Consider the following 12,727-nt stretch of genomic DNA (forward strand, 5'->3'; position numbering starts at 1 on the left):
GCTTAATATGTGACACATGTGTAACCCCCACCAGTGTTCTCTGCTAGAGACATTGTATAATTACTTGCAGATCCGAATACTGAACCTTGACGTATTTAAAGGGCATTTTCCCTAAACAAATTCTTACCTTAGCTTTACCCCCTCCCCATCAATTCTTCCATTATGGAAGTTAACACTGTATGTACAGTAAGAAATAGAGAGCTCCTGTCCTTGTCACATATATATATATCTATCTATCTATATATTGACCTGTTTGAATGTTTGCTGCACATGTGCAGTGAGTATTGTGTTAGTGCAAAGGCCAGTGCACATGCGCAGTGAGAATTTGGTGACGTTGGTGTTGCTTGAGTTCATTCATAGTGACATTACCCGGGGGATCGTCAAGCACACAATGATGCCGGCACTGCCCCAGAAAGGCAGCTACTAGCTCTGAAGTGCAAATAAAAGTGCAACCCACCGTGTTCTGTGCACTTTGCGTCCTGCCCTGCACATGGATGAATTGCCACAGGTCTTGGCATTCCAAAATGGAGCACAGAGGACTTCTTTCTCATGATGAATACAGCACTCAGTCTTCATTCAGCAGCTCTGTATTCATGAGGGGTGGGTGGAGAGGTCTAGGCCCTATGGCAGGTGGTAAAGATAGGGCACAGCCAGGGTTGGACTGGAGTTATGGGGCCCACCGGGCATGCCACATGATGGCCCCTCAAGGCAGTCACCAGGGGCCCCCTCCCAGCTTCCCTCTGCACAAACACTGGTGTGGTGAATGAATGCCGTCGCATCACGCGCCTTGACGGAAGAGCAGCAGCGAAGGTTTTGTGAAGGGAGTGCCCAATCGGTGGAACATGGCTGGGCTGGCGGGGCCCACAAGGTTTTTTCCCGGTGTCCCAACGGTCGAGTCGAACACTGGGCACAGCTTTGCATTCACTGATGTTGCACTTTGCACCTCACACTGGATTTTTTTTATCTGGCACAAGTTGCAAATTGCAGCCAGACCCCAAATGGAAGTGCTCTTTGAAAAAGAACCAAGTGGTGTGTTATTGATATATCACTAAATGAGTGGATTGCTACTACATTACATGTCAGCACACAAGCTCCACACACTTATAGGTGTCTGTACTCAGCCAGCCACAGACAACATGAAGTATTAGATGATTTAATGTCCTAAGAAGTACACTAGCCACTTAAAGGAGCTCCTTTAATTTCCCAAATATAGAAATATTCCCAAAAAGCGTGGGACTCAAGAGTACGAGGACTGCATAAACGATATGTTTCAGAGAGAGTTGTTGATCCAAATGTTTGGTATAAGTAGTCTAAAACTGCTGAAAAAAACAGAAAATGAGTGTAAATTGCAAAAGTACTTAGGGAAGCACATTAAACGTACATTGAAACCCTACTTTATATACTGAATCGACAACTTTTATCTAAACATAAATGTGCTGAAAGATTTCCCATAGCAGACATCCCCCCTTGTGCCCCCACGTTTAACTTCATATTGATGCTGCACACGGGATATCCCATTATATTATCTACATGGTAATAGTAGAGCTTTATACAGGGCTTGTTGTGTTCACAGTTTAGCCGGCACCTTCAGGCATGGACCAGGCTGAAGTCAAAATCATCTAAAATCAGAAAGGAGTTGTGCAGAGGCTAGAAAGTAGTCTCCCTTTTGAAAGAATACAATGCTTACAAGATTATCAGTAATGGAAATGAAAGCAGAAGCTGTTCGTCTCTACTTCAGTGTGTACTTTCCTATCCCTGCTGCAAAAAAACTTTATGAAATCACAAATGCTCTTTGTCCTCTTGTGACAATTATTACCACTTTAAATACCTTTATTTATCTATGCAGCAATTTTTGCAAACAGCGGAGGCAAGAGATCTGTTTTTAAATATAGGAAAACCATGACCCAAATCTCTTTTCATTCACTTTCAGGTCAACTAAAACACAGTGAAAGAACATGTTATGGGAGTCTATTTGCACAGTAACAATTCTAAAACCTGGTGATGCTGAACATAAAGTAGCCATTGGTCAGAATGGTATCCGTTTACAACAAATACCAGTCCCCCATTGCCATGACAGCTTGTTTCAGTGGAAGAGGAGTTTTGGGGTGATGGAATAGGGGAGTTTTGGGGTGATGGAATAGGGAATTATATGTCCATCAGTGATTGAGGTCACGGAGAAAGCGCAAACTCTGTGCACAAGAGCCAATAAGTGCACAAAGCTGTGAGCTGAACTCCACAGAGGAGGTTGTTTGGAGCTGGTGAGATGCCCAGCAAAGCTTGTCCAATACAGCACTTTCGGCCAATACAATGGCATCAGTATTTGGCAAGATAGGATCAGACTTGATTGGAGGAGAATCAGCCTTTGGTTTTGGGATTGAAACAGATTGTGCTTCTTGGGCCGGAGGATTTTCCTGGCAAGTCTGGAGAGAAAGCTGATGCTCTCGCACCTGAGACAGAGCTGCCTGATGATTGAGGACTGAAATAAGAACAGAAAAAGACATTTACAAATGTGTGCAAGAAGGAGAATTAGAAATGTACAAGTGTGGTACCTTAAATAGACATAACACTGTAAATAATAAAGCTAATTACAACATAAGAGTGTTTATAAGCAAAGAGAGATTAAGCATAAAGATATAAAATGTGAATGTGTGCTAGTATGACATGTGGATAAATACACTTAAATGGGAAGTACCTGCGAATATTGTTGTAGAGCGCTTTCTGCTGGTTACAATTGAGAGACTAAACAAAGTCTCCCCTACATACGGCACTCGCATCACTTTAAACAAGTTTCACATTTGTTCAGTACAAAACTCGCCTTTATGAAACAATTCGATTTGAGTATAAAGGAGATAAATAGCTGGAGAGATTTCTGGAGATGTTGCCCATAGCAACCAATCAGATCGTTGCTTTTGTTTTCTAAGTTATAGGTGTCTGTTTAAGTCTAACTGCTGATTGGTTGCCATGGGCAACATCTCCAGAAATGTCTCCAATGTTAGTAAATATGCCCCAAAGACTGAAGGTAATGGTACACTGCCTCATATCAGAAATCAAGTGTAATCCCTAAGGGTTCCATTGAACAGACAATTCTAACAAAGACACAGAGGAGTTTTCAGACGACTACAGGGTTAATGCTTCCCAATAATATCAAAGGTACAAGAAGATCCCATTATAGGACATCAGAAGAAGAGAGGCCTGGGTCCTGAATTATTAATTCATATCAGCAGACAAAGGCAGCGGAGGTCAAAGCTCAGAGATAAACAATACAAGTCCATATAAGACAGAAAGTAAACGTCAGAAACAGATAAACAGCCAAAGTCCATATAGAAAGTAACGTTTTCTGATCATAATTGACCTGGATTGTCCTTCTCAGTATCCGAATCAAGTTCTTGACAAGAAACGCACAGCAGCTTCTTCTGTTTGTCTTGTAGTAAAATAGTCTGCAACGAGAAAAGGGTTGGGAGTTGATTTATTTTGAGTATTTTTAAAAGAAATCTACATTTGCCCTTTTTTTAGCAACGACTGACTTACCCCACACGACTCACAACTGTCTCCGAGCATTCTGTAGCCTTTCAGTAAATAGTCTCCCATGAGACGACTGATTCGGTCCTGACGCTCTCGTCGCGCTCTCAGAATCTTCAATTCCGATTCAGAGGGAGGAGTCCAGAAATCATCGTCTCCTGAAAAGAGAAGCAAATAAGAACAATCAGAAGACAAACCCAAGAACAAATCTGACAGAGTAAAGGACCAGTAACAAACTGAAGAAATTGAGCGCCGCACGAAGGATCGCCCATCGCGCAAGTGGAGTTTCATTTATTTCTTACTAAAGACTTAGCGACTTTAAAGTTTAATATGTGTTGGTGTCTTTTTTTGTAGCATACTAAAGAAGAACTTTCATAACTATTTTAAATGTGAGTTTCATTTTTTATATATACAGTTACTGTATATACTCGAGTATAAGCCGAGTTTTTCATCCCCCAAAATATGCTGAAAAACTCTTACCTCGGCTTATACTCGGGTCAAGCGCAAAAATGGTCGCCGGCGTCTAAGAATAGTCGGCGGCGTCCAAGAATTGTCTCCAAGAATATTCGCCGGCGTCTAAGAATGGTCGCCGGCATCCAAAAACGAGACGCTGGCACCTCCAATGGGAGCAGAAACCCTCAATTTTTTGATTGAAACTTACCAGAAGCTGCTGCATTTCTCACCCTAGGCTTATACTCGAGTCAATAAGCTTTCCCAGTTTTTGGAGGTAAAATAAGGTACCTCGGCTTATACTCGGGACGGCTTATACTCGAGTATATACAGTACATCAAGTTATACAGCAGTTTACAGTAATAAAACAAACAGGGGTCTTTACAATAACTTAACAAACAAGGGTTACAGAATTAAAATTTATTAAGATTAAAATTCAATTAGTTTAGATTAAGGGCCCTGTTCACAAGAGCTTACAATTTTATTTCAGCCCTCCAGCTTGAACTTTCAGCATCTATCTGGTTGCTAGGGTTCAATTTGTGAGATATCCAATAAGGATTAAATGTGATAATCGGAGGGATTGTAACAGAAATAAACAATAATAATACAATTGTAGCTTTACAGAGCAATATGTCTTCTGCCTGCTCGGATCACTTACCCCCATTTGCAAACAGGAAAGAGAAAAGCTAATTATTACTTTTAAAAATTAAAGAATAATTGAAAAGTTGTTCAGAATAAGACTTTTTAGAACATACAGGTATAGGACCTGTTATCCACAATGCTCGGGATCTGGGGGTTTCCAGATAATGGATCTTTCCGTAATTTGGATCTTCATACCTTAAAGGGATACTGTCATGGGGGAAAAAAATTTTTTCAAAATGAATCAGTTAATAGTGCTGCTCCAGCAGAATTCTGCACTGAAATCCATTTCTCAAAAGAGCAAACAGATTTTTTTATATTCAATTTTGAAATCTGACATGGAGCTAGACATATTGTCAGTTTCCTGGCTTCCCCTACTCATGTGACTTGTGCTCTGATAAACTTCAGTCACTCTTTACTGCTGTACTGCAAGTTGGAGTGATATCACCCCCTCCCTTTCCCCCCCAGCAGCCAAACAAAAGAACAATGGGAAGGTAACCAGATAGCAGCTCCCTAACACAAGATAACAGCTGCCTGGTAGATCTAAGAACAACACTCAATAGTAAAATCCAGGTCTCACTGAGACACATTCAGTTACATTGAGTAGGAGAAATAACAGCCTGCCAGAAAGCATTTCTCTCCTAAAGTGCAGGCACAAGTCACATGACCAGGGGCAGCTGGGAATTTGACAAAATGTCTAGCCCCATGTCAGATTTCAAAATTGAATATAAAATAATCTGTTTGCTCTTTTGAGAAATGGATTTCAGTACAGAATTCTGCTGGAGCAGCACTATTAACTGATGTGTTTTGAAAAAAACATTTTTTCTGATGACAGGATCCCTTTAAATCTACTAGAAAACCATGTAAACATTAAATAAAGCCAATAGGCTGGTTCTGCCTTCAGTAAGGATTAATTGTATCTTAGTTGGGATCAAATACTTTTTAAAATGGATAATGGATCTTTACCTGTACTAAAAGTTAATTTAAATGAGCCATAGGCCTTAGGTCACTTGAATAACTAGTAGGTACTAAGAGCTATTTAGCTCAATATTTACTCATACCATTCTACTATTAGGCATCTGATCCTGCCCTGTATCTGAGCTGGCCTGTCTATGTCTCCTGTACTTGCAAGGGAGGTATTTATTAAAGTCCGAATGCCAAAAACCTGAAAAATGTGAATGTAAAAATCAGAATTTTTAGTGGGGACAAAAAACTAGAATTTTCCAGGATTGATTATACCCTGAGGATGGAAATATTCCAAATCAGAAAATTCCGGCATCTCAGAACTAAGGTTGTATATAAGTGAATGGGAAATCCCAAAGATATATTCATCTGCGCTGGGTTTTGTGAAATAAATCTGAAGATTGTGTGGTTTTTGGGCAAACTCTGAAAAAGCCAAGAGGTTCGTGCAGAAAATCAGAATAATTGGTACAATCTGAATGTTTCAATCATTTTTCGGGTTTTTTCTCGCACAGGAAATTTATTGGAAAATGTATTGATGAATAAGGGGTAAAAAAACGGTCGGTCGTAGTTTTGAGAAAATAATGAGATGAATTTGGACTTTGATAAATGGGTCTCCCCAAGTTGATTATAATGTCAGCCTTGCAAGTAGCATTGTAGCATTTAATAACTCACCCTGTAAAGCCATGGAAGCTTCTGGTTCTTATAAGACTGGCCCGTATCAATGAGAACAAAAGTTCTGGAAGAGATGAACAAAACAATAGAAATAATCACAAAAGTACAAAAAAAATACATTGCAAACTAAAGTACTGGAATTCACAACATTTCTGATGTTGACAAACCTCGATCTCCACTTGTGAATTTCTCTTCTAAACAGAACAGTTTCCAGATTTTGTCTTTCACACAACATTTTACTGATGTTTTTTGTGAATTTGGGAGAGAAATATCCCCTTCTTGGGCCAAGTTTGTGCCAATAGTTAATTGAATAAGGGTGTGTGTATAGTATCATTGCAGCAGCACACCCTGCAATACTTGATTAAATCACATTAAATCAAATCTGATGTGACAGAAGCACAAAGTGACGTCATCACATGACCACACACAACGTTGTGACATCACTCTGCACACGGCCGGACAAATACACTATTTCTCTGCCCGTGTTGAATGAGATAAAGGTATCTATAGAACTGCAGGTATTATAGGAATTGATAGTACAGTGACACTGGGTATTATAGGGTATTATAGGTATTGATAGTACAGCTTCCCTGACACTGGCCCTTCACCTCCAATGAGGAAGACTGGGAGTATCTCTCTACTCTCCCGATTGGTTCTCACACAACATTTACTCTCTGAAAGGCTCCAGTGCAAGAAATCAGGAGCAGAGAAGGTTTCTCTCTACTAGACACATTAAAGGAACAGTTCAGTGTGAAAATAAAAACTGGGTAAATAGGCTGTGCAAAATAAAAAAATATATCTATTATAGTTAGGCAAAAATGTAATGTATAAAGGCTGGAGTGAGTGGATGTGTAACATAATAGCCAGAACACTACTTCCTACTTTTCAGCTCTCTAACTCTGAGTTAGTCAGTGACTATAAGGGGGGCCACATGGGACATAACTGTTCAGTGAGTTTGTAATTGATCCTCAGCATTCAGCTCAGATTCAAAAGCAACAGATATGAGCCATGTGGCACCCCTTATAGTCACTGACTAACTCAGAGTTAGAGAGCTGAAAAGTAGTGTTCTGGCTATTATGTTACACATTCACTCACTCCAGCCTTTATACATTACTTTTTTGCCTAACTAACTATATCAGATACATTTTTTATTTTGCACAGCCTATTTATTTACCCAGTTTTTATTTTTATACTGAACTGTTCCTTTAAAGCTTCCAAGTCTTCTATATTGTACTGCATGTGACCTGCATCTGATCTCACTGCCACTTTATTTGTGCTACACTTGGACTTCATGGTCACTAAACACTAATTACACCATTTAAATGGGTGGATGACTTTTAAGTTACATTTTAGTATGTTATACAATGGCTAATTCTTCATTTTTTTTTTTTTTATAGTTTTTGCATTATTTATTCTCCTTCCAGCTATCAAATGGGGGTCACTGACCCCATCTAAAAACAAATGCTCTGTAAGGCTACAAATGTATTGTTATTGTTACTTTTTATTCCTCGTCTTTCTATCACGTCCCTCTCCTATTCATATTCCAGTCTCTTATTCAAATCAGTGTATGGTTGCTAGGGGGATTTGGACCCTAGCAACCAGATGGCTGAAATTACAAACTGGAGAGCTGCTGAATAAAAAGCTAAATAAGTCAAAAACCACAAAGAATAGAAAATGAAAACCAATTCCAAATTGTCTCAGAATCTCTCTCTCTCTCTATATCATACTAACAGTTAAGTTAAAGGGGAACAGTCCTCTTTGAGTTGTAGTTGAACTACACCAGCCCTCCCTCCCTCCCTCCAATCACAAGAACAAGGGAGACATAGAAACATGATTTCTGGGGTTAAACAAGACTGAGAAAAAGCCACAGATTACACCTTTACCTCCTGCTGAGACAAAATCAAAAGTCCAGCCATGAAACAATGGAAACAAATAGAATTAGACGATAGAGACAATAGAGACAACAGAAAGAATAGTATAGAGAGTCTCAGGAATGTACCAAGTGTGCAGGGCAGTAGGGGAGACACATAAAGCTGCAGTTGCTATAGGTCACACTTCCCAGCCCCTGTACTAGTAAATCAGTCCCAGACTTAATGTTAATAAGATCAGTAATTGATATGAGACTAATGAATTACAATTCAGCAGAACAGGAGGAACTCACCGGCTCAATCCCAGCACCACATGCGTCTCAACCACAACCAGGGCTGAGTGACATCATCAGTAAGAGACCGGGATAGGAAAGCAGCCATGTCATTGGCTACAGCATATGCCATTCAGCACGTCCTGCCTGGCTCAGACGCATAAGGCAGTTCTATTGTGCACGTGGGACCTCTAGTGGTGAATGTTTGTCAGTGCAAGAAGAGTATTTGTATGGAGCCAATGTCTGTACCTAATACACAGTCAGTCCTTGATATTCAATGTAATGAGAGCTGAGTCCTTACCCCACATAACACTTACTCCACATCTTCATGTTTTGTAATTAATAAAATACAAACATTACTGAGTACAAGTGAAATTCTATAACAAAACGACATCAGTCCATCCAGTGACTTAATTGTCAGAGGGGGGTGGATTGACACCTTTGCTGATGATTAAAACCAAACAAAGGGGCGGGGCAGATAGCAATGGGGGTGGAGCAGTGATGACATAAGAGGCAGGCACAGGGAAGTAGGCGGAGTAATGACTCCAGGGTAGAGTTGTCACCTTTAGGCCCAATTAAATCCAGGCAGGGGGCGGGTCGTGGCTCAATGGGGGTGGGGTTGTGATGCTGTTGGTCGTGACATGAGGGGCAGGGCTATGAGTTGGTGATTGGCCGATCACCACATCAATAATAGAGAATACTGCCTGCTTCTCCTAATTTGGAAAACCAGACAGGCAGTTTTGACCAGGGCAGTCCATCAGAAAATTGGGCTGGTACCATTTCAGAGGTCTTCTGAATCCCCCTAGTCCCTCCCCTGCCCCTCCCCTTTATTGCTCTCCCCTCCCTCTGTCCCTCACCCCTACCTTCTCCCCTCCCCTGCCCTCCCCTTTATTGCTCGCCCCTCCCTCTGCCCCTCCCCCCTACCTCATCCCTGCCCCTCCCCTTTATTGCTCGTCCCTCCCTCTGTCCCTCCCCCCTACCTTCTTCCCTCCCCTGCCCCTCCCCTTTATTGCTCTCCCCTCCCTCTGTCCCTCACCCCTACCTTCTTCCCTCCCCTGCCCCTCCCCTTTATTGCTTGCCCCTCCCCCCTACCTTCTTCCCTCTCCTGCCCCTCCCCTTTATTGCTCTCCCCTCCCTCTGTCCCTCACCCTTACCTTCTTCCCTCCCCTGCCCCTCCCCTTTATTGCTCTCCCCTCCCTCTGTCCCTTACCCCTACCTTCTTCCCTCCCCTGCCCCTCCCCTTTATTGCTCTCCCCTCCCTCTGTCCCTCACCCCTACCTTCTTCCCTCCTCTGCCCCTCCCCTTTATTGCTCTCCCCTCCCTCTGTCCCTCACCCTTAACGTCTTCCCTCCCCTGCCCCTCCCCTTTATTGCACTCCCCCCTCTGTCCCTCACCCCTACCTTCTTCCCTCCGCTGCCCCTCCCCTTTATTGCTCTCCCCCCTCTGTCCCTCACCCCTACCTTCTTCCCTCCCTTTTATTATTATTTAGAATCTCTCGATCTTTGATGACCAGAGTTATCACCTTCTTAGTTTTGACCCAAACAGTTAGGTCTGTTCAGGTATCAACTTTCTGTTTGTTTTTCATCCTTGTGAAAGTCCAACAATAATCTGGCCAATAAATTTCAACCATATAAATAGTAAGATCTTTACCTGAGCTGAGTTTAGATATAAGTGCAGTTACACAGTGTTGTGGGCAGTCACAGTTTCCTTTGTATTGACAACAGTTGGTTTAAATGAGTCTCTTTAAGTTCCATTATGGGGAGTTGTCCTTGTTCTGCTTGTAGGGAAATCTCCCATGTCCTCCCTTGTTCCCCCCACCCAACGACGCCCGTTACAATTTATATCCAAAACTGAAGACGTAGTTATTGATGCACAATTACTTGCTCCATGGAACATACAATGGAGATTTCATGGCTGAGGAATTGGGAGATTAGACACTTGCTGAAGGATAAAAGAAATTCACTTAGGGATTGTCACCAGAAATGCAAAGCAAATGTACAACAGGGAAACACTGGAGATTTTCAGTACATTGTAGATAATATTTAGAGCTTATGAATTTATATTATTATCATCCAGCAAGAAACTCAGATTTGACTATTACATTGTAAAAGAAAAAACAATTCCCTCATTTATCTCTGGCCGACTTCTAATAACGACATTCCCATATTCCAAGGCTCCCGGTCTCTCTGTAGGCTTTTTCTGCACCTCTTTTCTTGTATTCCCATCCCCCCTTTTTCCTTTCCTCCTACTCTCTCTCTCTCTTTCTCATTCTGTCTCTGCGTGTCTCTTGTAATTATGTTAATTTCAGGTCATTTTCGCCCCCTCACAGCAAAGTGAGAATAATAATAGAGGAAAAGAGAGGAAGGAGGGGTGAGGAAAGGATGAAGGAAGGGAGAATGAATGAGATAAAGGAATGACAGATATGAAAAGAGAGGCAGAAAAGCCTGTGAGACTGTCCCTTCTGGATAGAGATCGGTGTCTCAGCTTATGTATCTCTCATTTGTCACCTAAGCAACGACTGTCAGGAGAGGGGAACCAGCTGCTCACACTCTGCTATATTAACTGTACCAACTGTCATCTCCTGCAGCAGCAGTGTCAGCCTCTGTGGTTCTGTACATACATGGATCAGGAACACATCACAAATACACAAACAGATATCAAGGGGCCACAAAACCTAAACTTAAAGGAGAAGGAAAGGCTAAAAGTAAGTAAGCTTTATCAGAAAGATCTATATAAATACACCAGTAACCCCTCAAAGTAATGCTGCTCTGAGTCCTCTGTTAAAAGAAACAGCACATTTCTTTCCTTCTATTGTGTACTCATGGGCTTCTGTATCAGACTTCCTGTTTTCAGCTTAAACCTCCAGGGCTAGGGCTTGAGCATGCTCAGTTTGTTCCTCTCCCCCTCTCCTCTATTTCTCTTCCCCTCCCTGCTTTAATCGGAGGTTTAATACGATAATCTGAAAAAATCTGAATCAAATCTAAAAAGACGCCCCCCATAGGCTAAAACAGCAATTCTGCATTTTTAAGGTGGCGAATAGTCAAATTCGAATTCTTAAAGGGCCAGTACATGATAAATTTAATGTTTTTTTAAAAACGGATTACATTTTAACTAATCCCTAGTCGAATAACCTGCTATTTCTTCAATAAAGAAGTTCTCTGTTTGAAGCAACCACCCTGGAATATTATTACTGTCAGCCTGACTGATCTGAGCACCAGGAGACACCCAGGATCCACTTTTGGTAAGGTGCTTAAAGGGGCATACACACACACACACACTGCTGGGAGTTGCAGAGACTTTCCCACAGCACAAGGGTGTCAGGGATACACTGGCAGAAAGTCACACTCCTTCACGCACTTCTCAGGCCAACCCACGGGTGTACTATATTAGTAAATAACCCCTCAAAGACTCTTTTCAAGTCATGTGCTGGAACTGATGCCCTTCTAACACAAAGAAACGGAACCCATTTCAAGTTATGATCTTTTTGGCCAAATGGATGCTACTTTTGTTGAACACGAGGGATCAGTCATTTATTTCATGGGAGTTAGTTGTAGAGGTTGTTGCCTATAAATACAAAACATATATCATTTAATCAACTATTCACTTGCTGGGGATCCAACCCCTCTCCTTGCTTATCAACACTTGGTTGTGTTTGGGTATAAAAGAACATGGCTGACAATCAACCCATTAATATATCACATTATACCTACTTACGTGTGGCCCATGCCTCATATTTCCCCCTACCCAAGAGTTGATCCTGTTATATTTAGCCCCCTCCTATCCCACAACCTATAGCTACATGGAGGAGGGGACAGTATTAATATTCAGAAGTATGTGAGTGTGCAAAGCTGTTCATTGTTTTTAGTGGTGCCATTACTTTGGGGTGGACATGACGGAAGCAGTGCATGTTACAATGTAGCTTTATAGAAAAAATGACCCCACTGGCTAGTAAGGAAGAACTAATCTGGAGTAGGAGGTTTAGGAGAGAAGTAGAGAAGGGATTTGATGTTGGTAATTCTAAATATATCAGATTATTCCTTCCCCATATACTGCGGGTAAATCAAATGTCAGCTTGTACCTCTGTTCTATCATAATACTTTACTTACCTGGGGAATCAGAGCGCTGCTGCTTGTAACTTATAGACTGAACCAGAATACATAAAGATAATCATATAGGAGCATAACGAGTCAAGCAAACAAGTAGCATAATGGATAGCAGGGGAAAATAATAATAAGGCATGTAGTAAAAATAATGGCTGCCAAAGGGAACTTTCAAACGTGAAGCAGAAAGGATAAATGGAAAGGATGACAAGAACTCAGAACACATTGGGGAAGATATAGAACA

The 12,727-nt window shown here is 41.5% G+C and overlaps 1 protein-coding gene across 2 annotated transcripts; it reads right to left on the bottom strand.

Annotated features, from left to right (window-relative positions):
* Positions 1-1,812: 1,812 nt before the first annotated feature.
* znrd2.S (zinc ribbon domain containing 2 S homeolog) lies at positions 1,813-8,413 on the bottom strand. 2 transcript variants are annotated; one of them, NM_001086048.1, is given in 5 exon segments: positions 1,813-2,476; positions 3,353-3,437; positions 3,529-3,677; positions 6,244-6,307; positions 8,405-8,413. In NM_001086048.1, coding segments are annotated over 4 exon segments (567 nt in total). In that variant the 5' UTR covers positions 6,257-6,307; positions 8,405-8,413; the 3' UTR covers positions 1,813-2,156.
* Positions 8,414-12,727: the final 4,314 nt, after the last annotated feature.

The sequence above is a fragment of the Xenopus laevis genome, chromosome 4S (assembly GCF_017654675.1).
Source record: "Xenopus laevis strain J_2021 chromosome 4S, Xenopus_laevis_v10.1, whole genome shotgun sequence".
Lineage (NCBI taxonomy): Eukaryota > Metazoa > Chordata > Amphibia > Anura > Pipidae > Xenopus > Xenopus laevis.

Coding starts and splice junctions, on each gene's coding strand:
- znrd2.S (XM_041591145.1), bottom strand. Junction 3,438..3,528: donor ACAGTTGTGAGTCGTGTGGG/GTAAGTCAGTCG, acceptor TTCTCGTTGCAG/ACTATTTTACTACAAGACAA. Junction 2,477..3,352: donor TACTGAGAAGGACAATCCAG/GTCAATTATGAT, acceptor TTCTTATTTCAG/TCCTCAATCATCAGGCAGCT.